This window comes from Daucus carota, chromosome 8 (assembly GCF_001625215.2).
Source record: "Daucus carota subsp. sativus chromosome 8, DH1 v3.0, whole genome shotgun sequence".
NCBI classification, from domain to species: Eukaryota; Viridiplantae; Streptophyta; class Magnoliopsida; order Apiales; family Apiaceae; genus Daucus; species Daucus carota.
The window spans coordinates 16,203,096-16,230,482 of record NC_030388.2 but is presented as its reverse complement, the minus strand read 5'-3'; the positions used below and the strand labels follow the sequence as shown (position 1 = coordinate 16,230,482).

At 35.6% G+C, this 27,387-nt stretch overlaps 1 protein-coding gene across 1 annotated transcript; it reads left to right on the top strand.

The window, feature by feature from the left end:
- Positions 1-20,359: 20,359 nt before the first annotated feature.
- LOC108197993 (endonuclease 3) lies at positions 20,360-27,068 on the top strand. Its single transcript, XM_017365762.2, has 10 exons — positions 20,360-21,127; positions 21,991-22,072; positions 22,201-22,375; positions 23,795-23,905; positions 23,978-24,047; positions 24,552-24,633; positions 25,027-25,119; positions 25,859-25,926; positions 26,478-26,557; positions 26,759-27,068. Exons 1-10 carry the CDS (start codon positions 20,526-20,528, stop codon positions 26,908-26,910), a joined length of 1,515 nt encoding a protein of 504 aa, XP_017221251.1. The 5' UTR covers positions 20,360-20,525; the 3' UTR covers positions 26,911-27,068.
- Positions 27,069-27,387: the final 319 nt, after the last annotated feature.

The window sequence follows — 27,387 nt, the reverse complement described above, 5'->3', positions numbered from 1 at the left end:
ATATTTGATGATGTCACAGGTATCTAACTTGTTTAGTGTGCAGAAGCAAATATCAGAGTTTAACTGGAAATCAGAGTTTAGCGACTGCCAGCTGGATCAGAGTTTAAGCGATGATCAGAGTTTGCAGGCGGCTGATTTTCAGGAGCATATTTCACTAAGTAAGGAAGATAAAGATCAAAAGAGATTGTGCAGATCAGGACAGCAGAAGGATAGCTACTGATTAGATTATTTTAGGAAGCAGATAATTATAAATCAATCAGTAGATATCATGTAACTGTGTATATAAACACAGCTTAGGGTTTACTCTAGAGGAGTTAACAATTGAATATCATTCGTGTAACCTAGCAGCTCTTAGTGATAAGATATAAATCACTAAGAGATTATTTGTAAGCTACTGTGATTTGTGAATAAGAGATTATTGATTTATTCTCTTATACTTGTGTTTGTCTTGGATTGTGTTCACTATATTATAACATATATAGTGAGTTTATTCGGCCTAACAGCTAAAATTTACAAAGAGAGAACTAAGGCCTTCCATGATAAGACCATTTTGAGAAAATCCTTTTCTCCCGGCCAAAAAGTTCTTCTCTACAACTCTAGGCTTCATTTGTTTCCCGGTAAGTTGCGTTCTAGATGGGACGGTCCTTACATTGTTCAAGTTGTGTTTCCTCACGGTGCTATTGAAATTCAGGATCCTAAAAATGGTAATGTTTTTAAAGTTAATGGTCAACGTCTTAAACCATTTTTAGAATTGCCTGTTGATTCGGAGGAAGAGGTCATCCACCTCATCGACCCTTGATCATGTAAGTTGCTTCAGTAGTTAATAAAAATCCCTTCATATCCATTTCAGGTATTTTTCTCTTTAATCTCTCATTTTAATTCTCTCTTTTGCATACATTGAGGACAATGCATGATTTAGGTATGGGGAGGCTTTAGTGTAATTCTTAAAAAATGAAAATCCCTAAAAAAATGAAAAAAATTAGAAAATCCAAAAATAGAGATTCTTTTAGCTAAGTTGTCTTTCCCTCACTCGAACTTTAGGAGTAGTTGGTGTTTAGCATGTTTTCGAAAAGTATATATATGTAGTGTCTTTTAGATAATTTGAACGTAGTTGAGTAAGGTTGTCTTTTTGAAGCTTGTATCGACCGATTTGTACTTTAAATTCCAAGATGGCACACACATTTGCACAAGACCTTTGATGGAGAGATTGTCTAGTGATATTATTCGATACCTGAGAGAGAACCCACATGTTGAAACAATGTCGAATCGAACCTTTGCGAATAAAAAAATAGCAGGAAAAAAAAAGAGATTGAAAAAAAAAAGAGAAAAAAAGAAAGAAAAGGAATAACTACTTCAATACCCATTCTTCTTTATAGATAAAATCTTTAGATAAATGGGCAAAAGTAGATTGGCTAGTCTCGTTTTGTGGCCTTTGTTACTCGAGCAATTAAGTCCGTAGGGGGATTTCAAAACCTAGTGCCCTAAGACCGTTTGGTTTGGGAGTCACTGACCTAAAGCTCGCTACATGGGTAACATTGTTTGCCTAAGAAAACGGACAAAATAAAGTCAATGCAAAAAAAAAAAGAAAAAAAAAAGAATAAGAATTTGTGAAGTTTGGCTAGATATTTGTTTCGATAGAGATTGGGTCAGTTCAAAATTGGTTGAAAAAGAGAAAGTGTTCTTAGACAATTAGGATCCATCAAAGGCCTTAAATTACTTACACTCCTTGGATTTCTAGTAAATCTTTGTGTCGATGCAAGTGGATTAGAAACAACTGTATCTTGATTATTAGTAGATGAGTCTTTAAGTCGTATTTTCCTTAAAAACGCTTTTTGTTAACACCAACGAAATTAGAGTAGAGTCGAGTAGACACTTGCTAGAATGTCTCGAAGATTTTATGGGTATATCTTCTGTAAACCCTTAGGAGACAAAACTCCTCTTGTAGAGATCGTCTACGAGTTTAACGGGTTGGTGAACCTAAAATCACCCGTCACGCCTACGAAAAGGAGCCTAGGAATCGCATCTAGCTTTCTTAGTTTATTTTCTTTTCTTTTGATTTTTACTCGAGGACGAGCAAAAGATAGGTATGGGGAAGTTTGATTAGTCCATATTTTTGCATATTTAAGTGCCTATTTTTTGTTTATTTTCGTAGTATTAATCGCTTATTTATTTTATTTCAGGAAATTGTAGATAAATAAAGAAAGAAGAGAAAATGCAAGAAAAAGAAGAAAATGAAAAGAAAAGAAGAAAAAGAAAAAGGGTTGGCAAGTAAAGGACACATGGATGGCCACAATTCTCCCAACACTCAAGGCACATGGATGGTCAAGATGGAGCCACCCTACCCCTAAACCCTAATTCTTTAGTTATAAATACCCCTCTTCTTTTACTTGTAATCACCAACCTAGCAACCTAGAAACCTAGCCACCTACCTACTTTTCTACCTAGTCATTTCTATAGTTAGTATCTTAGATAGATTTACATTTTGCTAGCCCCAATTTCCTTTCCAAGCTTGTATACATTTTTTTTTAATTTCTATGCAAATCTCTTTTAGCTTAATCTTGTATTGTCTTTTTAATTTATGTTCTCCAAGTTGAATGACTCTTCTAAGTACCACCACATGCTTTTAAGCTTTTTGGGAAATGAGGAAGCATTAAACTTGTGATTAGTGTAGATCTCTTAATTTTTAGTTTTAATTTCAAGAAGGTAAAAACTCTAACACAAAATATGATTTGTGTGGGGGTTTAAACTTCAAAAATCCAAAATCATTCAGTTTAATATATATAATATTAGTGTAAGAATCGTTGGTTTATACCCCTGCTCTGTTTTTCTTTTAATAGAAACCCTCTCCCCTGTTTCTCACTTCACACAAAACCACTTAGATTAATCTGTACTGATTCCTTAAATCACAAACATGCTTTTAAATATACTGAGTTGAGTTTCTTTTATTGAGTTTTGCTGTCGAGTTCGAATACCGAGTTGGCTGCGTTTTATCTATATGCTGGGTTTTGAGTTTCGTTGCTGCGTTTTTCCGAGCTCTGTTTCTTTTCTGCTAAGTCGAATTCTGAGTTTGCGATGAAGTTTGTTCTGCTGTGTTTTCTTGGTTGTTGGAGTTGATTTCTTGTTTGTTTTAGCTGGGTTTTGTCTTGATGTTTCTGCTGAGTTTTATCGAGTCTGTTTTCTTGTTTTTCAGCTGTTTAGATTAGCCTGCAGTCCTCCTCCTTGTTTCGTTTTGTTCCTGTATGCTGTGTCGAGTTTAGTTTTGTTTGGGTAGTGTTTTTGATCGAGTCTAGTCCGAGTTGCAGTACTGATTTCCGAGTCTGCGATTCTGGGTCTTGAGTAGTTTTAGTCGAGTTTATATGTTGGTTCGAGTTAGTTTTGTTTGCTCTCGAGTTATTTCTTTGTTGTTGGTATTTAGATAGTTTCGAGTAGTTTCTGAGTTTGTATTTTCGTTACTTTGTTTCTCCGAGTCCTTGTCGTGAGTAGAGTTTTTCTTTGCTGGGTGTTGCTTTTAGTACGAGTCCAGCCCTGAGTTTATGTGCATTGTTTCGATTCTTCCGAGTCTTTTGTCCTGTAGCCGAGTGAGTCTAGTTTGTTTTTGCTGCGTGTTGTGTCCTGTTTCTTTTGCCTTATTTCTGCAGTATCGTGAGTAGTGATTTGCTGAAATTTTTCTGTTTCTTTAAGTCTGGTATCGAGTCAGTCTACTGATTTATGCGAGTCTGTTGTGCGTTCCTGAGTCACCATGTCTTTCTGGTTTTGCTGTTCTTATGTTGCTTATGCTGCGTTTTAGTCGAGTGTTGGCCTTGTGTTCGCTGAGTCGTAGAGCCGAGTTGTTTTTCTGCTAGTTTTGTCGAGTCTGGGGCTTTCTTAGAGTTCTGTTGCTTTTGTGTTTCGGTGGTTTCTTTATTTCGTTTGTCGGATTAGAGTAATGCGTTTATGCTGCTGTGATATTAACATGTCTCGTTTTGTTTTCGATTGATTGTAAAGTAAGTCGAGTGGCTGCTTGTATTTTGAGTTCTGAGCCTTTGGTTTTCTTTATCACTGGCCAGCCATTCTCCTGTGTACTGTTAGTTAAGTCGTAGTTTTTGTTAATTAATTTCGTTAATTACTTTTGGTAATCAATTTTGGTAATTAATTATATTAGATTCTCGATTTAAATTTTACAATGATAAGAATTAGTTAGTGACAAAATTCCGAAAACCTTTTTCACAATATATTGTTCTAACCCGCCTAGATTAATAAATTAAGGTTGCGAAAATAATTTTAATCTCTGTGGACGAATCTTAAATATTAAAACGGAGATCGTGCGCTTGCGATTATTTTTAAATCTCTTTTCGAGCACATCAATGAACCAGACAGTACATTTGTGTATCAGCTCATCCGGTTAAATATTCTGAGTCAAGAGAAGGTGGTCGTTCAATCAAGTCGAAGATCATAATTATTTAAAGAAGACTGAAGACTCTGCTGAAGAAGGAAAAGGATAATTAATTATCTAATTAATTATTTCACTTCTCAAAATAATTATATTGGATGTGTAATTTATTTATTAAATTAATTCTATCTCGAATTAATTTAATTTATGAATCTATGCATTTAAAATAATTAAGTGAATATTAATTGGTTAATTAATTAAAGGGAAAATGGATTGTCTACTTGAAATACACAAGGAAAGACAATCTATTTGATTGTCTAGTTGAAAAAACAAGAAGGAAAGACAATCTAATCGATTGTCTAAGTGTTTAACTACAAGGAAAGACAATCCAAGGCATTGTCTTGCTAAAACAAGCAAGGTAAGACAATCCATTGGATTGTCTTGCTGTTTTAAGCAAGGTAAGACAATCCAAAGGATTGTCTTACCGCATGTTGCATTCTCACAACACGGCAAGACAATCTCCTAGATTGTCTTACCGCCTTTCTCCTCCTCCTTGACACGGCAAGACAATCTCTGAGATTGTCTTACCGCTTGTTGCAATTGTCTTGCCTTGGTAGCTTGCAAGACAATCCTTGTGATTGTCTTGCCGATTGTAGAACAGTAAGACAATCTCCCAGATTGTCTTACCGCACTTCTCAATTGTCTTACCGACCCCTAGATTGTCTTGCCCACGGATTTCATTGTCTTACTAGTTGTAGACAATTAATTTAATTGTCTTACAAGGTCTAAAGTAGCAAGACAAAGTGCCAAATTGTCTTAGCAAGCTAGGGATTGTCTTTGCCACCATTGTCTTACTAGTTCAAGGGTTTTGCCTATAAATATGGCTCTCCCTCATTCATTTGTTCTTGTTCAAAGTATTGTAAAGCTTTCAAGTTGTGCTAAACTTGCTATTCGTTAAATCCGCAGTTTACTGTGCTTTGATCATTCGGTTGTTTTGTTCCGCTGAGTTAGAATACTTTCTGTCAAATTTATTCTACGAACTAGTGGACATTAAAACGAACCATATTAATTATATAACGACTTAAAACATTGTTATATTAATTAATCTTAATCTGATTAACAAGTTACATTCCAATCAGATTTATTCCGCCGCGATTATTTTCAAGTGACGATTGTATTCAACCCCCCCTTCTACAATCGTTCCAGGACCTAACAATTGGCATCAGAGCGGTTCATACCATTTTACCGTATCAGATCCTATACACACTCTGTAACGTCCAAATATTTTTTATTCGAATTAATTTTATTCCAAAAATTAATTTTGATTAAAAAATATTTTTCTTTCAAAAATCCAAATCTCATCCAAACACTATTCAATTCAAATCCAAATATTTTAATTCGAATTAATTTTTTTTTTTAAAAAAAAATAATTTTGATTTAAAATATTTTTCTTTCAAAAATCCATTTCTCATCCAAACACTATTCACTTTAAATCCTTAAAAATGAGTACCCAAAAGATCAGTAGCATTAAAATCCCACCGTTCAGCCAAGAACACTTTGGCCTATGGAAAAGGCACATGTTCCTATTCCTCCGAACAGCGAACAGAAAATACATCGGGATTTTGGACAAAGGTGTTACTACTCCGATGAATGTCATATTAGCACACGAAGAGGATGGTGTGTTAATACCTCATCAGGTCATTCCGAAAGAACTTTCTGAGTACACAGATGAAGAGAGTGAACAGATGAACTTAGATGACGCTCTTCAATTAATTTTGGTTGAATCTCTAAATCCAGTGATGTACAATGCTGTTGTAAATTGTACGAACGCCAAGCAAATCTGGGATACACTAGAGATTATAAATGAAGGCTCAGAAGAAGTTAGGGAAAACAAGAAAGAGATACTGATGGCTCAGTATGAACAATTTGGTTCCAATCCCGGAGAAGGGATTTCAGAAGTGTTTATCAGACTTAATAATTTGATAAATAATTTAAATCTGAATGGGAAATTCTATGACAAGAAAGAGGTCAACATGAAGTTTCTTTTAACACTTCCCGAACATCTGGAACACAGAATCACTGCCATCAGGGAAAGCAGAGATCTGAATGAGATTTCTCTGGAAAGACTCTACGGAGTTTTGAAAACTTATAAACTGGAGCAAGTTCAGAGTAAACAGAGATATGGCTGGGGTAAAACACAGAACCATTCGAGAGCTCTAGTTGTTGAATCACCTACACCGGAAGAAAAGAAGGATGTTGTTGTTCCTTCTAAGACCACTCAGGAATTTGTTGTACCTGAGATGGGTCAGACTGCTTCTTCCAGTGGTGATGAAGAGTTCTATACAATGGAAGAGCTAGAACAGTTAGAAGATCAATCTCTATCATTGTTTGCCAAGAAATTTGGAAACATGAGATTCAGGAAGAACCCCTCCTACAAGTACAAACCTACTGTCAATAGGTTTCAAAAAGGAGGTTACTCATCTTCTACAAGCAAAGGAGGATACAAGACTGGGATGGTGGATAGAAGCAAGTTCAAATGCTTCAACTGTGGTGAACCTGGACACTTTGCAACTGAATGCAAACAGCCCAAGGTTCAAGGAAAGAGAAAAGATTCGTACGACGAGCTGAAGCAGAAGTATGATGCACTAGTAAGAAAGCATCAGGGTGCTTCTGGAAATCAAAGTTTCAAAAGCAAGTCTTATCTGGCAGAAGGGAAAAGCTGGGATGATACAGACAGTGATGAAGAAGAGCAGATAGGGAATGTTGCTCTCATGGCTAATGCTGGATCATCTTCACCTCCTCCTGCTGGAAGCTTTCAGGTAGATCCTACATGCCCTAAACTTTTTATGCAATTAGGACTTGAAAGAGATGATGCTATTAAAAAGATGAAAGCTGCCAATCTTAAAATTGATACCTTAGTCTTAGAAATTCATGCTTATAAGATGAATGAGATGAAAGTATTAAAACCTAAAATAGAACAATTGACTATGGATTTAGGATTACAATGTGCTAAAGTCAAAGTTCTAGAGAAAGGTGAGATTGCTTTAAGACTTCAGCTAGACGAAGAGAAAGTGAAATGTAAAGCCTTTAAGGATGCCTCCATGATAGTCAAAGAACTTAATGATAAACAAGAGATCAAGAGAACTGTTGGAATAGGTTTTGACTATAACAAATCTGTAGGTAAGGCTAGTAACATTACTCCTTTTAAGAAGAGTGCTGAGGAGAGAGGGATTCCTTTTGTTTTGAAAGATTCCCCTAAACCTTTGTTTAAAACCTCAGAAGCTGAACCTCTTTTAGAGACTCCTGTTGTCATTAGATATGAACTCAAACAGGAAGACCTTAAATTGAAAGAGAGTAATGAGAAAAGAGATGAGATCCTGACATCACTGAAACCAATCAAAGTGAAAGGCAATGTTAGGTTGCCTAAAGCTGGTTTAGGTGTCAACTCTGAGAGAACTAAATTCAACAAGCCTAATAACTTTGTGAATAGTAAGAACAAGAACAATAGATGTCATTCTACTGAGAACTTTAAATCTGTTAACAAGGTTAGAGTAGAATCTATTGATGTTCCTACTACTATGACTGATACTCCTGTTGTTCCTACTTTTGATGCATGTCATAAATCTTGTAGTGTTGATAATTGTATGACTTGTGCTTTCAATTTGATGTCTGCTTATTTTAAAAATTTGCATGCTAAAAATGAAAACACATCACCTAGACAACACACAAACAACAAGCATGCTAGATCAAAGACTGCTAGTCCTTCTCATGTGAGAAAGGAGACTTATGTTCCAAAGCCTAAAACCAAGGTTTACAAGGCTGTTTTTAAGGAAGTAAGTTCAGTCAAGAGTGAGCCAAATATCAGTCCAAGAGGCTCTGTTGTTACACCTGATAGAAATCAGTTCTTTAAGTTTGCTGGACCCAATCAAGTGTGGGTCCCAAAGAATGTTTAATCAAGTTGTCTTTTGCAGGGTGCCAGTGGAATTGTTCGTGTTACCTGGGTGCTTGACAGTGGAGCGTCAATGCACATGACTGGCAATAAATTCCTGCTGGAAGACATAAGAGAAGGAGCTGGCCCTACAGTCAGTTTTGCTGATAATAGCAAAGGTCGTACTGTGGGATATGGCAAGTACAAAATTGGAAGAATCATCATAGAGGATGTTGCTTTAGTTGAAGGACTTCAACATAATCTCCTGAGTGTCAGTCAGTTTTGTGACAAAGGATATTATGTTCACTTTGAAAAGGAGATATGTATCATCAAACATATCAAGGATAAGCGTCCTTCACTATGTGGCGTAAGGAAAGGCAACATATACGTAGCTGATTTGTCTTCAGGACCAGGAAACGAAGTTCACTGTTTCTACGCTAAAGCGTCTGCTGAAGATAGTTGGTTATGGCATAAGAAGCTCTCACACCTCAACTTCAAAACCATGAACTCTCTAGTCAAGAGAGATCTAGTGAGAGGTTTGCCTTCCCTGGAATTCTCATCTGATGATCTGTGTGAAGCTTGTCAGAAAGGAAAAGCGAAGAGAGCATCTCACAAAGGCAAGACCATCAATACCATTACAGATCCACTTCATTTACTGCATATGGATTTGTTTGGCCCCGTGAATGTTGCATCAATTGATGGAGGGAGATATGCCTTGGTTATTGTGGATGACTTCTCGAAATTTACTTGGGTTTACTTCCTTGCTTCTAAGGATGAAACCCCGATGACAGTGATTGATCATATAAAGTTAGTTGAATTGGATAAAGGTGTGCCAGTCAAAGCTGTAAGGTCAGACAATGGCACAGAATTCAAGAATCAAAATCTAATCAACTTTTACTCTGAAAAGGGAATTAGAAGGCAGTATTCAGCACCAAGGACTCCTCAGCAGAATGGAGTCGTCGAAAGAAAGAATCGTACATTGATTGAAGCTGCAAGGACAATGATTGCTGAAGCAAAGCTTCCTCTGTACTTTTGGGCTGAAGCTGTGTCTACTGCCTGCTATACCCAGAATAGAACTTTGATCAACAAGGATCATATGAAAACTCCATTTCATCTGTATAACAACAAGAAACCTTATGTCAAACATCTTCATGTCTTTGGAGCCAAGTGTTATGTTCTCAAAGATGGTGAAGAGAACTTGAACAAGTTTGAACCAAAGGCATCTGAAGCAATTTTTGTTGGTTATACTAATAATGCTTATAGAGTTTTTGTAATTGATACTCTGTCAGTGAAAGTTAGTGTCAATATAACATTTGATGACACTAAACTACCAGGTTTACAATCTGCTGATCCATCTGAGTCTCTGAAGTTTGACAACTATCCAGATTCTGATTCAGATGATGAAGTGCCACCTGAGGTTGCAACAGGTGATGTTATCAATAATGATAATGATCCAGGCAATGGTGGAGGAAATGGCAATAATGCTGGAGATTCCACTGATGCTAGTGGTGGATCATCAAGTCAACCTGGCAACAACTCAGGGGGAGCTGGTGGATCAACTAGTCATACACATCAGCTTACTGACAATACAGCTGAATCATCTAGGACACATCTTCCAAGGGAAAGGATTTGGAGCAGAGATCATCCCTTTGATCTTATAATTGGTGATCCTGATGTTGGTGTAAGGACTAGAAGTGCTACGACGAATGAATGTCTATTCTCTGGTTTTCTTTCACAACTAGAACCAAAGAAGATAGATGAAGCGCTTGCTGATCCTGATTGGGTTCTTGCCATGCAAGAAGAACTCAATCAATTTGAGAGACAAGAAGTCTAGGCCCTGGTTCCAAGGCCAAAAGGAAAGTCTACAATTGGAGCTAGATGGGTCTTCCGTAACAAGTTAGATGGTGATGGCATTGTTGTAAGAAACAAAGCCAGACTGGTCGCAAAAGGTTATTCTCAAGAAGAAGGAATTGATTACGATGAAACCTATGCTCCAGTTGCTCGTCTTGAAGCCATCAGAATATTCCTTGCATTTGCTGCACACTCCAACTTCAAAGTTTATCAGATGGATGTGAAGAGTGCATTTCTGAATGGAAAGCTAGAAGAAGAAGTATATCTGGAACAACCCACTGGCTTTGAAAATCCAGAATTTGCTGATTTTGTTTACTTCTTATTCAAAGCTGTCTATGGACTCAAGCAGTCACCAAGGACATGGTATGACACTCTCTCTGAGTTTTTAATTGAAAACAATTTCACTAGAGGTGTCATAGACAAAACTCTCTTTTACAAATTGCATGATAATAATATGATATTTGTTCAAATATATGTTGATGATATTATATTTGGTTCTACTAACGATAAATTGTGCAAGAGGTTTGCTAAGTTAATGCAGAGCAATTATGAAATGAGTATGATGGGTGAGCTATCCTACTTTCTTGGTCTTCAAGTAAGCCAAAAGGAAGATGGCATCTTCATTTGCCAGTCAAAGTATGTCAGAGATCTTCTGCGAAAGTACAATCTAGAAGACTCATCTCCGGCAAAGACACCCATGGCCACTGCCACAAAGCTTGACCAGGATAAATCTGGTAAGAAAGTTGATATCTCAAGCTATCGAGGTATGATTGGCTCTTTACTCTATCTCACTGCTAGTAGACCAGATATTATGTTTGCAACATGTTTGTGTGTTAGGTTCCAAGCTGATCCTAAAGAATCACATCTTATAGCCGTCAAAAGAATCTTTAGATATTTTAAGGGTGCACCTGGTTTAGGTATTTGGTACCCTAAGAATACTGGTTTTGACTTAACCGGCTATACAGATTCTGATTATGCAGGATGCAGGATTGATAGGAAAAGTACGTCTGGAAGCTGTCAATTTCTAGGACGTCGGTTGGTTTCCTGGTACAGCAAGAAGCAGCATTCAGTGTCTACTTCTACTGCTGAAGCTGAGTACATAGCTGCTGGAAGCTGCTGTGCTCAGATACTGTGGATCAGAAACCAATTGAATGATTATGGGATTTCTGTCAACAAAATTCCAATATTTTGTGACAACACAAGTGCCATAGCCATTTCCAACAATCCGGTTCAACATTCAAGAACCAAGCACATAGATATCAGGTATCATTTTATTCGAGAACATGTCATGAATGGTACGGTGGTGTTACACTTTGTGCCCACGGCTGATCAAATCGCTGACATCTTCACTAAACCACTTGATGAATCCACTTTCTCTAAGTTGGTTTGTGAGCTAGGGATGTTTAATATGACATGATTCTCTTTGTATATATTTTTAATATACTTTATATGTTTTTATATAATTTTGTGAATTTTCTGTGTAATTATAGGTATTTTATTAGATTTTATATGATTGTCTATATATTATTTGATAATTATCTGTGTAATTATGCATGTCCATATGTTTACCTGTTATTTTCTAAATGCCTGATAACTCCCCTGTATTATTCTCTAAGCATTTAGATAATTATTTGTATTTATTTTGTATTTTTCAAAATTAATTAAGCATAAATATTTGAATTTAAGTTAATTCATTTTTATGAATTAAAGTTAAGTTCATAAGTATTTATATTTAATTAAAGTTGAATTTTACAAAATATATGTGTAATATATAATATTGTTTTTATATTAGATTTTTGATTTAATGTGTAAAACATTTTATCTTTTAAAATAAATCAAAAATCATATTTTTAAAGTATTTTTTCGTTGGTTTTCGGTTGAAAAACTCGGCAAGACAATGTTTCCAATTGTCTTACCGAGCTTTTTCAACAGGTTTTCTATTTCTATTTTATTTTTTAAATGCGGCAAGACAATTTTAACAATTGTCTTACCGATTTTTTTCTTGATTTTCTGTTAAAAACCGCGGCAAGACAATTATTTCAATTGTCTTACCGAGATTTTCCTTGGCTTACTCTGCACGCCTCGCATACGGCAAGACAATGCGATAGATTGTCTTACCGAGTAAAAACTCGGCAAGACAATCACACGAATTGTCTTACCGACTTCATAACTTCCCAAGACAATTATATGTATTGTCTTAGCACCATTTCTTTCATCTTCTTCACCTATACGCGCATATACACACACTTTTTCTCGGGTTTTTCAAGTTTTGATCCATAAACTTGCTGTGTTCTTGTTAGTTTTTCAAGTTTTGTCTCAAAAACTTGCTGGTTTGGCTTAACACTTTCGATTTCTACCGAAGTGCTGCCGGATTTTCGCCGGATTCTTTGAATCGACTGCGTGGAGTTCAAACTCGGTTTGTGGATTAAAGGACTAGCGATTCATCTACCGTGTGTGTTGTTTTCGACTGTTTGCATTTCGAAAGGAGGAAGTGATTCAAAACCCTTGATTTTGATTTTAGGGGTTTTTTTTTTCGAATTTAGGGTTCTTGGGTTTGAATTGGGGATTTTGGAGATTAGTTAAATTTGTGGAGATAGTTGGACTGATTTGGACTGTGTTGGATTAAATTTTCACGCCTTAAATTAATTAAATTTTAATTCGAGATTAAATCAATATTTCGAATTATTAATTAATTAATTATTAATTAATTATTAAGTGAAATTTGCGAGAAATTTGAGAAGTATCGTTTAATTTGATAAATTCTCGCTTAATTCATTTCATAATTATACAAATGGCTGGAAAATTTGTAATCCAAGAGACCAATTACAATGCTTATCTGGATCCTGAGGTTTGCCCGAGCCGGTTCAAGCACTGGGTGAGATTTCTGAATGAACAATGTATCGCCAGTACTGCCCTCACCGCATCTGCAGAGTTACAGATACAGCCACTCTACGACTTCTACTCAACCGCGCTGAATTCTACACTGCTAGAAGAGTACAGGATGATCGGAGATATAAGGCTTGGTGATGTGAACGGCCGAAGGAGTATTTTGATTACATCTGATGATGTCAATCGTGTTTTGGGTTTTCCTAGGGGCAACTTTGCTGAAGTTCCTGAAGAACCAGAGTTGGTACAGTTCTTTCAGACCATACAGTACCAAGGAGATATCAATCTGCCCAAGATGTCTAAGGGTCATTTGAAGCCTGAGTGGGAGATTTTCTTTGACACCTTGGCTAAGGTGTTCTCTCCTACAGATCGCAGAAACTTCCACAACATCTCCAACATCCTTCAGGTTTTTGGACTTTGCATTGCTTATAATCGTCCAATTGATTTTGGCAAGATAATTCTGAAGGAGATTCTGAGGAAAATGGGACCACTGATGAGTCGATCAGTGGAGAACAATGATAAAGTTGAATGCTTCTACCCTCGGTTTCTTATGCTGCTTTTGAATGACAAGATGACGGAAGCTGATAAGAACTTCTACTTCAACAGTGAACGAGCTTTGGTCAAGAAGGCCAGTACTAAGTTGGTGAATAAGCTCGCTAAATCTAAAAAGCACCTTTCAGTTCCACTTGTAGTCACTCCATTCATGTCAGAGATGTTCAATGCTCCGTTGGCACCTCTTCAGTTTAATGTGGCTCAACCTGAACCCCTACAACAACAACAACCTCACCAGCAACAACAACAACCCCTGCAACAGCTACTTCAACCACAACAACAACACTCTCCTCAACCATCACCTCAACAATCACCTCAACAATCACCTCAACAATCACCTCAACAATCACCTACTCAATCACCTATCCACCACCAACAAGAATTCCCTTCAGTTGAAGATGAGCCTCTACAATACAACTTCTTTGAAAATCATCCATCTTCATCTGAACCTATAATACCCCTCACTCAAACACAATACTCTCCACAAACACAATCAACCTCACAACCACTACCATCAGAATCTGCTATCAATCCTGGACTTCAGGAATTCAGAGATAACTTACAGGTAGCTCAGGTACTTACTGACTTCTCATCTAACTTTAATGTTGATATATCTGATTATGGTTGTAACTTTGATTTGTTTTGTCAGCCTGCCAGCAATGAACCTGACAACACACAGGTTCATATCCCCGCTGATGTTTCATTTCAACAAACTCTCTCTTCTCCAAACACAACAAACATCACTACTACGAAACCTGTTCGTAAAGTAGCCCGGAAAAGGAGTGGGAGTGCTTTTGTGTCTGAACCCGCAGCTCTGTCTTCTCTAAAGAAGCAAAGGGTGGAAACCTCTAAGACAACTGCAGCCTCATCCTCGCCTTCTCAAAAGTGCTTGGACACTGATATGGCAATACAGTCTCTGGAGTTATTCTCTCAACAGAGTGAACCCATTGAAGTTGACCGTCCAGCCACGGTAATCTGTACAGAGTCAAGCACCGATCTAGCACTCACGCTAGTGCAAAATCAAGCCAATACACAGGTTACTACACTTTCTGAGAGCACAGTTTTTCAAAACCAATTTACTATGTATGAAAAATTTGCTGATCATTCTTTCTTTAATGATCAGGAGCTGCTTGGCAATGTGCAAGTACATCTGCCGTCAATGGCATCCGGAGGACAATTTGTTCCTCCACTACCTTTGAACCCATCTCAGGGAACATTGGTAGTATATACAGGTACATCTGGAGCTATGAGTGAATCGAGTGATGAAAGGCAAACACCGAGCGATACACATGCACGAGAGGCTAGTGAAACAGCTTTGAGTGTACGTGAGGTGAGTGCACACACTAACACAGCTCTTTTTGAGGACCAAATTGCAAGGTTACAAACTGAACTTGCAAGAATAATTGCAGAGAATGAAAGGTTGAAAGGTGCACAACTGGTCACCTTAGAGAAGAAAGTAGAGGAGGAGCCATCCAGTACTTACAGGGATGAGCTTAGAGCTGATATCCAGAGTTTAACTGTCGAGATGAGATCCAACCATGAGCTATACATGTCTAAATTTGATGAAATCGACATTAAACTGGATCAACTTCTCAATAACTCCAAGTCTGATGATCCAACCTCCAGAGAGGATCCCTCAACTAAGGGGGAGAATAGAGACAAGGGAGGAGAAGACAAAGGAAACAGCTCCAATCAAAGTAACAAAGGGAACACAAACACCAACACTTCTGATTCTGCACCTGGCAGAGAATCTGAAAAGTCTAAAGGCAAGCAACCCATGCATCAACAGGAAGACAATTATGATGCCTTTCCTAAGGAAATGGATGATGATGATGTGTTTGATGCCACTTACTGCCAGAATCACGAAGATGGTGCATTTGATGAAGATTATGTGTTCCAGACTGAAGAGGAGGCTATAGATCTTGAACATGAAGAGTTGGTGAAAAAGTTCAAGATGGAAAATGAAGCTAGGAAGAGAAAGCTCAGGGACTTTCAAAAGCTTCTGGAGGACAAGCTCATTACAGAAGAGGAAATCAAGAAGGAAAAGCAAAAGATCTATGATGCTGCCTGTGTGCAGAAGAATCTTGATGTGAAGCATAAAGTTGGTAAGAGTTGGGACATTGCTCGCAGAATCATCAATGGACCTCAGAGGGAACCCTTCGATGACAGGAAGTTCATGTCTTTGATCTATGATCTAAGGGAGGTAAACCCTGATGAGGATTTATTTATGCATGCCCTATCTCTTGAACTGTGGTACATTACAGTTGCTGTCAGGAACTTGCTAGATGAATGGGAGCTTATCATTTACACCAGGAGGAACGGAACATTCAGACTCTCAGTTGAATTCCTAAAGTCATTTACTGTGTCTGAGCTCTGGGTGCTTCGTAACAAAGTCAAAAGAAGCTCTAATTTGAATGAACTCCTTCGAGACAAGCTGATGGAACATGCTGAATTCAATAGTCCTCAGATTGTCAAGAAACCTTATTGTCTGAAGTTCATCAATGACGACATCATATGCACTGTGTATCTAAATGATGAAGCCTTCCCCAAATATCCTGTGAACCAACTGATTCGTGCATCTACTCTCCTACGAACCAAGGGATTTGCTTCTAAAGAAAAGGCTGATGCTGATAGTGTTATCTCTGACTACTGTCTTCGGAATGGTATTTCTAAATACACAAGGAAGATGAAGCAAGTCACGAAGACTCAGCCTGCTGACTTTAAGGAGGACCCAGTGGATCTGGAAGTAATGCACCAACTGGCTCTGACTAACGAAAGGAAGAAACGTGGTGAAGCCACTACTGCAGAAAAGCCATCCAGGGAAGAACCTTCAACTCCTATTCTTCACAGTTCTGATACTGAAGAAGGAGAAGTTGATCTGTAGATTTATATAGGGTATTGTAATATATGTTCTAAATGAACACCCCTTTTGTAATCTACTTATTATGTTTGAATCTGGTAAATGTTTAATGAATACCAGAAACTTTTGCTATTTATCTTTCAATGTTTAATCCTTTGTCTTATCAGTTAGTTGAGTTATCCTCTCGATAATTTGCATGTTATGTTAACAAACAAATAGGGGGAGATTGAAAGGCATATGTTAAGCCTATTTGTATTTAAGAGGAATCAACTCAACTCTGATAAGAAAGCAAGTAAATAGCAAGTACTGTTATCCGGAATCCGTACGAAGAACGTCAAATGATTTATTGAAGATTTTATGTCAGAAGAATTTCAGGATGCTGCTGCAAACCACTGGAAGAAGTTCATTTATATGATCAAGCCTCAGTGTACAAATAATCTTTTGTAGCACGTCCAGAAGATCAGAAGGTATAAAGTTTAAATACTTTATTTATTCAGAAGATTCCATATTGTGTCAACAAATGAAGAAGAACTAAGAAGACGAAGAATCGACGAACAAGCCACCGCCTAATTGTTTAATTGACAAGGAATATTTAATTCAGCTAGTTACAGATGAACCAGACAGTACATTTGTGTATCAGCTCATCCGGTTAAATATTCTAAGTCAAGAGAAGGTGGTCGTTCAATCAAGTCGAAGATCATAATTATTTAAAGAAGACTGAAGACTCTGCTGAAGAAGGAAAAGGATAATTAATTATCTAATTAATTATTTCACTTCTCAAAATAATTATATTGGATGTGTAATTTATTTATTAAATTAATTCTATCTCGAATTAATTTAATTTATGAATCTATGCATTTAAAATAATTAAGTGAATATTAATTGGTTAATTAATTAAAGGGAAAATGGATTGTCTACTTGAAATACACAAGGAAAGACAATCTATTTGATTGTCTAGTTGAAAAAACAAGAAGGAAAGACAATCTAATCGATTGTCTAAGTGTTTAACTACAAGGAAAGACAATCCAAGGCATTGTCTTGCTAAAACAAGCAAGGTAAGACAATCCATTGGATTGTCTTGCTGTTTTAAGCAAGGTAAGACAATCCAAAGGATTGTCTTACCGCCTGTTGCATTCTCACAACACGGCAAGACAATCTCCTAGATTGTCTTACCGCCTTTCTCCTCCTCCTTGACACGGCAAGACAATCTCTGAGATTGTCTTACCGCTTGTTGCAATTGTCTTGCCTTGGTAGCTTGCAAGACAATCCTTGTGATTGTCTTGCCGATTGTAGAACAGTAAGACAATCTCCCAGATTGTCTTACCACACTTCTCAATTGTCTTACCGACCCCTAGATTGTCTTGCCCACGGATTTCATTGTCTTACTAGTTGTAGACAATTAATTTAATTGTCTTACAAGGTCTAAAGTAGCAAGACAAAGTGCCAAATTGTCTTAGCAAGCTAGGGATTGTCTTTGCCACCATTGTCTTACTAGTTCAAGGGTTTTGCCTATAAATATGGCTCTCCCTCATTCATTTGTTCTTGTTCAAAGTATTGTAAAGCTTTCAAGTTGTGCTAAACTTGCTATTCGTTAAATCCGCAGTTTACTGTGCTTTGATCATTCGGTTGTTTTGTTCCGCTGAGTTAGAATATTTTCTGTCAAATTTATTCTACGAACTAGTGGACATTAAAACGAACCATATTAATTATATAACGACTTAAAACATTGTTATATTAATTAATCTTAATCTGATTAACAAGTTACATTCCAATCAGATTTATTCCGCCGCGATTATTTTCAAGTGACGATTGTATTCAACCCCCCCTTCTACAATCGTTCCAGGACCTAACAATATATATTATTTGTACTACCCTTTTATATTATACAAATAAATATCTTAAAAACTATATCTCTAAAAGATAACATAATCAATTTGTCAACGATGTTTTATCAAATTTCAATGCAATATCATATAATATTTCATGTGAAAAATTATAATGATTTTCAAAGTAAAATTAAAAATGTACGGTTTTGATTATCTTTTTTTAAAATAAATATAAAAATTAGAGACATACGTTACTTATTAATTATAATGTGTTCTAATCGAAAACAAATACGAGTGTTCATCTAACTCTTTTTAACTCTAACGTGTTACACGACAAATATATTTTTTCATACATATAAAGATATACGAAGTATGAAAATTTTAATTTGAAATTAATTGAATAATAAATTATCACAAATTAATATTAGAAAAATATTTATAAATAGATAATAAATTGTAAAAGCTAAATATTTATGAGAAAATATAATCAGTTGGTTAACATAATTTAATTAAAATCAAATTCATTATTATTAAAATACTAATAAAATGATGTCAAAATTTAAATAATAAATTATAAATTACGAACTATATACCCACTCGTGCTTCGCACGAGTTAAAGGCTAGTGATTATAAAAAGTTCAGAATATTAACTTTTGTTTTATGACTTTTACTTCTTTATCAGATATATTAGTCCTTAGAGCATCTCTTAAGAAGGTTCCCTAAATATATGATAAACCATTCAATTTCTAAAAAAATGAGGACCCTATATTGATTGACAACTCGAACAATAATCTCTCTTTGTGTTCCGTATTATTATGCTATCAATTCAAATTCTTTCAACAAAAAGATAATAAAAAAAATGTAGGAAAGGGGGGATAGAAGGTGAGAGTTGGATATTTAATCATTAAAAACAAATGAGGAATGAGTTAGGGATTATCTATTTATGTGAAATGGAAAAAAAAAAGTTCTTAGAGCATCTCCAGCAGATTAGCTATATAATGTACTAAGCTAAAATTTTGAAGAATATGGACAAAATTCACTCTAGCAGAATCCCTACTCGATCATTCCCTAAACTTTAGGATCCACTTTTCATTCCTCATAAATAGATAATACCTAACTCATTCCTCATTTATTTTTTAATGATTAAATATTCAACTTTCACTTTTTGGACACTCTTTCTCACATTTTTCTTATTATCTTTTTGCTAAAAGAATTTAAATTTAATACTGTAATAATAATATGGAGCACAAATAGGGATTATTGTTGGAGTTGTCAATCAATCCCTATTTTTTAGAATTTGAATTGTTTGTTATATATTTAGGGAATCTATTTGGGCTAATATTAGCTTTTTGTCCGTGCTTCGCACACGGAAATTTTTGATGTTCTATTCAATTTTATAAATTTCAACCGGTTTTTGATGGTAACAAAAAAATATATCACGGGCGGATATTCCGATTAAAAATCACTTCTCATAATAACATGTAGATATTTAATATTTAAACGGACATCACAATTACAAACTATTTATCATAACAATCTGCAAAAATTTAATTTCCAAACATTTCCAAGAAAAAACAAAAAGTCTCAAATGCACCTGTATATTAACAATAAGTAAATTTCAGGAAGGGTATTATAAGTCTTTTGGAAGAGGTGAATGCTAGCACACTTTTAGAATATATTGATTGATATTGATTTAGGGAATTAGTAGAAAATCTGCTAGAGTGAATTTTTGTGTAGATTTCGCAAAATCATAATTTAGGATATCATATACCTAATCTACTACCGATGCTCTTATACTCCCGTCCCTTTAATTAGTCATTTAGACTTTTTAAACACAATTCTATGTGTTTTAACCGTCTATCTAAAATTATTTTTTCTAAATTTTTTTTTCTGAATTAAAATATGAGACATTATATTTTTATTCAAAAAATTTTAAAAAAAATAATTTTAAATATGTGATCAAAACATATAAAATTGTGTGTAAAAAGTCTAAATGCCTTATAAAAAAATAGGAGTAGTAAATCTTTATCTACTTCTAATTCCTATTTACTTGCCGTAGCTAAAAAAACTGCCCATAAAACCGGTTGGATTCATCTTCGTTCTAATATCGAAGACCCGAATACACGGATTGAACCAAACTGATTCAGATCACCGTCACCCTACAAGACCACAACTCCCCTGCTGAATTAAGTCAACCCCCTAACAGAAATAACTAACTTTTCACAGTCCCTCCCGCCTGAAACCGAAACCCCAATGGCCCCACAACCCCAACCGCTTCTCAACCGCCTAACAACCTTGGACAACCACTTCTCCCTCACTCTCTACACTCTATTCCACCCAATTCTCCCTCACTCCCTCCTCAAACTTCTCGAATTTTCGGGCGATGGCCGCCTATTCTTCCCCCTTATCCTCTCCACTCTAGCCCTCATTGCCCGCTCCCACCCCCTCTACCCTCTCCTCGGTAGTCTTCTCATCGGATCGCTTCTCGATCTGCTGATGATTGGCCTGATCAAGCACATCGTGAGGCGGCCGAGGCCGTCTTACAATGAGAATATGTCTCTGGTGTTTAGTGTTGATCATTGGTCTTTTCCGAGTGGACACAGCTCACGTGTTTGTTTTATTGCCGGCTTGCTCTGGCTGTCGGATCTGGGAATTGGGGATTTTTTCGGGGATGTTGAGGGTTGGAGGTTTGGGGTTTGTGTTTGGGCGGGTGTTACATCGGTTTCCAGGGTGTTGCTTGGGCGGCATTATGTGTTTGATGTGGTTGTTGGGGCCTCTATAGGGGTTTTTAACGCGTTGATTGTGTTTTATTATCTCAATTACGAGAATTTGGCTTCGATTTGGGCTGATCAGTTGTAAGTACTTTTGTGATTTTCCTTGTTAAGGAAGTATGAGAAATGAATTGTGTAACATTGTTCATTGAAAGTTTTGTTACGTTTGATGAATTATATCAAATTGATTTGGGAATTATTGTTTGAATGATTTCCTATGAATATTGATGATGTTTGTATCATTTGGTTATGTCAATTGATGTATTATTAGTGAAAAATGCAGGGTACTTTGTTCCGAGCTAGTATTAAGTTATTTATGAAGCGATCATATTTTTGTATAGATTAGGGACTCTTTCTTTGTGTTTAAGAGAAAACAAAAGCCGTGTACTACCTAGCGACAACTTCCCAACCATCTGACCACCGTTAGCTACTTAGAAATTACTCCCTATCTCCCAACAGGTTCTTTACGTTACTTTTTGACACGCATTTTGAGACTCCTATAAAATATAGTTCCAGAATACTTTTTTAATTTTTTTCCTCTGAATAAAAGTTTGACGTTTAAACTTTTATTTAAAAAAAAACCATTATGAAACTATACTTTATAAGAGTCTCAAAATGCGTGCAAACAGTGTTCATGAACAATCACATGGGACGGAGGGAGTAGATACTTAAACCAATGTATTTATACTTCTTTATCTGGGTTTTTGGATTTAAAATTATTTTTAACCTTAAAATAAAAAAAAAGATTTCTATAATAAATTAAATATTTGTTTAAAATTAAATAAAATCCGACTTAAAATCAAAAGTTGGTAGGATATATATTACCCGCTCACAAGCAAGTCGCTTGACTTATAAATGATAAGCTTTTAAGTTTTAACCCGATACATTTGTATAATGGAAGTTAATAGAAGCAGATCAGATATGGTAAAAGTGTTTCAACTCTACAGTGGAATCTTTTTTATGCTATGTGTTCCTCCTGTTTTATGCTGGGGAGCTCAAGGCCATTTTGCAGTTTGCAAAATAGCTCAGGTACTTCTCATACTATTTGTAAAATATCAGGTCTGCTTTAATGTGTTTGTCTCTGTATAGAGGTGTGTTTTCAAGTAAATTTAGTACCCTTTGTTCCATAATTTGCGTGCAAATCCAAAGTATTTCAGGGATTCCTTACTGAAAACGCAGTGAATGCAGTGCAAGCATTGCTACCTGATCATGCTGATGGTGAGCTTGCAGCTGTCTGCTCCTGGCCTAATGAGTTTCGCAAACTTATGCCCTGGAACACCGCATTACATTTTGTGAATAAACCTGATTCCAGTTGTAACTACGAATATTGTAGTAAGTTTTTTAATATCGTTATTTATTAAACAAGAATGTTATTTAGTATACATGGATTTTAATTTATGTATTTAAATACTTGTAAACATCAAAACTATAACTGTCAGTAATTATTCAACAACCTATGTTTAATGTTTTACAAGTTCAGATCTTGGTTATCTCACCCAAACTATGCATTTAAATTTAAATGTATTTAAATGCTTGTAAACATCAAAAATTTATGTATTTATATGCTTGTAAACATCAAAAATTTATGCATTGGGGTCTTAAATGTCTACCTTAGGAGAGCAAGCATTTGTTTGTGCCCATGAACATTTTCAGAAGCAGCATTGAGTTGAACTGATATCCTAGGCATTGAAATCTGATTAGATCTTCCGAAGCTCTTAAAGAATTTTCTCATGGCCGTTATCCTCATCTCAACTATGCTCCATCCATCCATTTTAATGGAGTATCTTTCTTTAAATTTGGAAGTTCGAAAATCCTCTTAATCAATAGTCTGTTTTAAAATGTGCACTTAATGATCTGTCACTTTATGCAATTTCCTGACAATGTGTCATGTACCAGTCGTAGCATTCTCTAGTATGCCTTTTCTGAATACCATCAAGTTCATTACCTTGAAAAGCCATAAAATTGTATAACCTTCAGGTACTTTAGGCATTACTGTTGTGCTTCACCAGATTGATGCTCATATGTATACTCCGGATTCACTTTTAAGATTATAACTTTTTTTATGGATGATATTAACAATTGGAATTATCATATTGATTGATTAAACACATTATACATATGTTATTACCTTGTTTTATTCTTCTAGGCATTTCCTGTTATTACCTGCGACAATGCAGAAAAGTTGGTTTGGATACTAAATTTAATAAGTACTCTAATACGTGTGATATATTCTCTTAAATTAGTTGGAATCACTCTTATTGTTTATAGATATATGGTGGCAATTTTCTTAACTCTAATCTCATATCATGTGCTCTCTCATTTATAGATATATAGCTCTATTTGAGATCAATTTTTTTTAACCATGATTTCTTGTACATATACTCTCATTTATGATGTTTACATATTTAGTTAAAACTGACCTGTAGAGTTTTAATATGATTAACTGAGGTATATATAGTGCTAAGAAGTGGTCATAAATCTGATATATCCATATATAAATGTCTTAAAGCCTGTTATTTTGTTTGGCAGCATCATATAGATTCTTCAGTTTAGTATTTATATGTAGTGGTAATATTGGTTTTTAATGTGACTGTCATGATCTGCAGTATAGTAGTACAGAATGGTGATAATATGTTCATAATATTTCACCTACATTCGTATCTTTGATAGTGTCTACATCTTGCGTTATACTGGTTGTACTCATATGCAGTATCTTCATGTCCGACTCAATTTTTATATTAAATATGTCAGGAGATTGCCCCGATAAGGCTGGAAATATAGACTGGTGTGTAGCTGGAGCAATTTACAACTATACAGATCAACTTCAATTGAGTTTTCACAAATTGAGTACAGAGATGAACTGTAAGTTACAATATTATTGGATCATTCCCTATTATCCTTTACTATATCTAGCTCATCTGTGGGTGATTGCAGACAACTTGACGGAGGCACTTATGTACGTATCTCATTTCTTTGGTAACGTTCATCAGGTTGATTTTATGAAGTACTTATAATGTTAGAAGTAGGATTGGATGATTTTAAATAACAAGTTTAAAAATAATAACCAAGTCAGTCAGAACAAGTAGCCTGCTTTGGGAGATTCAGGCATCGGGAAAGTTAATATCATAGTTTCATAAAGCCTAGTATCAACACGAAACATTTCTTTCTCTTCTGCGCTAGCCAATTGACTTGGGTTTCTGTATTGATATTATTTAAGGTAGATTGTTGACGAGGGTCACGACCTCTACATAGTGCTATAATTGTATTAAATCTGACAGAGAAGAATGGTGACTAGTATTAAATGAAGAAGATGGATCACAAAATAATTAACCCTCCCTGATTTGTTTATGTCCCTTGCATACATTCTCTTCCCCGCTCTCTGATTTATTTATGTCAGAACATATATCAACCCTCTCTTGCATCACTTAACTGAATATAGAGTTGCTGCAGAGTTAGAAAGTACAAGATAGTGCAAGAAAGCATTTAACATGTTACATATTTATGGCAGCGCTGGCTTCCTTGGAGATGCAGGAGGAAACACTATTATAGTCCGCTGGTATCAGAATGAAACCAATTTGCATCGCATAAGTGCTGATTAAACTTATTTCTCTTAATCATTTTTGCAAAGACATAAATGTACTCCGTGCGTTTCACTTTTCACTATCTTAATTTTAAGTGATTCGATTTAATGATACAGCGGACATACTGCAAGAATATTTATGTGTTGATGTATGGTTGTATTTAATCCATTTTCGTAGCCTGGTAAAAATCACCAAAAAAATATAATAAAAATAAAAATAAAAATAAAGTAAATAAATATATAAAAAAATTAAGAGTGAGGACAAGTCAGTCTACAATAACCTGGCAGAGCATTTCCTTGACGTTCCTAATGAGAATGATGAAGATATAGTAAAATTTGCTTCTTTTTATTTTTTTTATTTTTGCATACAATTATATTACATAATATTTTTGCTCTGTTGCAGGTATGGGATGATAAGATCATAGAATCCTCCCTGCAGAAATTCTACAATACAGATCTTTCTAGCTTAATACAAGCTATCCAGATAAAAATTGCGGTATGCTTCCTTTTCTTTCGTGTTTCTCTTTTTCCAGTGTGCAGCTTTAATTGCTATAGTTACGAATTTGTGCCATATTAGCAAATTGGACATTGTTTGTTTTATGTTGATATGTCACGTCCAGTTCATAATTCGGTCCATGATTGAAATATATGAAACGAATTGTCCCAAGGACACCAATTGGCTAATCTTTCCCAACCAAATGAAAAATCAAAGGATTTTGATTTTAGAACTAATCATATTAGTTAAAACTTTACACACACCAATCGCTCATACCATCTAGCATAGACTGGTTATATTTGTATTGCGCAAAGCTTCATATCTGAGGCATTCACTGACAACTTCATGAAATGCTTTAATATGAACTTCCCAGAATCTGCGCTTCCCTGGTTTTATTAGTTAGAGTAATAGGTTCATTGTTCCTGGTTGATCCCTTAACTTTTATGAAATTAAGCTTAAGTGATGGTGAAACATTAGTCTTATAGATCAATTTGCTTCTCAATAAAATTATGTCAACTGACCATGTCATTAACTTAGTTGGAATATTTCTTTTTAGAAAAAAGAGAATGAATGATTGTACATTTGTACCAATAACTCACTCACTCACTTCGACTCTTTTTTAACTTGCTTATCTGTGCAGGTGCACATGCTTGAACCAGTTTATTACCTTGCTTAACTTGCGCTTCTTCTTCTTCTCCCCCCCCTTTCTTTGTTCTAATTGTCCTTTAAACGACAATAGGGTGTCTGGTTCACTGACAGCTTATCTTGGAGAAATTGCACCCCTGATCATGTGGCTTGTCCTAACCAGTAAGTTTTGTTTTTTTTTTCTTTTTTCCATGAACATCCCTCTACACATTGTATCTTCCTAAGCTTGGGTCCATTCGTTGCAAATCCATCAACTGACTCAGACAGGCCTACGTATGTGAACTGTGAAAATTTATAATAATATGACATGCTTCTCATTACTTGAACATATGTTTAGAGTATACATAGAAACCTCTAAATGCTCAGTACATGATACATTAATGGTGGGGAGTTGAGTGATCTGATCCTACCATGCTTGCTACAAAATCAGGGTGACTGGATTATAAACCCTGAACACTTTTTATCAATACTTCCTGGTCACTGTGAAATTTATCAGATTTTTTAATGCAAGTCGATATAATTTTTCTTTTCATTTCAGCATTTTTTGCCACTCCTACATAATATAATGCATATAACTGTATCAGTGACATAATAGATGTGGATAGAGCACTCAGTAGATTCCTTTTTACACTAAAAGTTTCATGATTGGCATCTTGGCGCATAACCTAATATGTGGAGAACTGCTAAACATTAATGGTTTATACTTCTCCCAGGTATGCTTCTGAATCTGAAAGCAGTAAGTTGGCCTGCAAGTTTGCCTATAAAGATGTCACGCAGGGAGCCACTTTAGGAGGTGCATATCTGATTCGTCCAATCCACTTTATAACCATAACTGAATTCTGCTTGTGTTGGTCTTTTAGCTTGTTAATACAACAGTATGTGTCTGGAAAAGATATAAAACAGCGTCTATCAAACGTAGCAAGTATTTTTTTTCTTCTTGTGACTTGTTACTGGTATATCTCACTAAGCATGCATTCCCTCAATGGTGATACAGATGATTACTTCCTTTCCTGGTTGCCTGTAGTGGAAAAGAGGCTAGCGCAGGCTGGAGTCCGTTTGGCTGCTAGGCTTAACCAAATCTTCAGTCCACAACTCCACCAATCTCACAAAATCAAATGCGCAGGAACTTCTACCTACTCTGTTTGATTCTATTTTAGGCAAGTTTTCGATGAAGGGAGTAAACTGTCCACTCCATTGTCGTCTCATGACTATCATGTATTCGATGTCTTGACACTACAGAGTAATCTCTTCCAGAGCTGTAGCTGATTTTCATTCGAACGGAAGCATTTCACATTAGTATCTTATTCTTGCATCAACTTCCATTACAAAATCTTTATCATAGCTTTTCATTACTCAGTGGTGTCACTGTTGTGGTTAAAGTTTGATATAAATAACTTGCAAGTAAAAAACTTAAGAATTTTGGTATGCCAAATAGCGCATTTATATTATTTCTCGGAAACAAGTTATTTATCTCTCGGAAAAAAAAACATAAATTGCACTTTTTCCTGAAAATAAGTACTTATTTCTGCGAATATACTTAATTTCAAAATATATTATGTAAATATATTTTGGGGTGGTTACGGGTGTTTTCCTTGTGTACTAGAGAATACATATAGCGTGCAA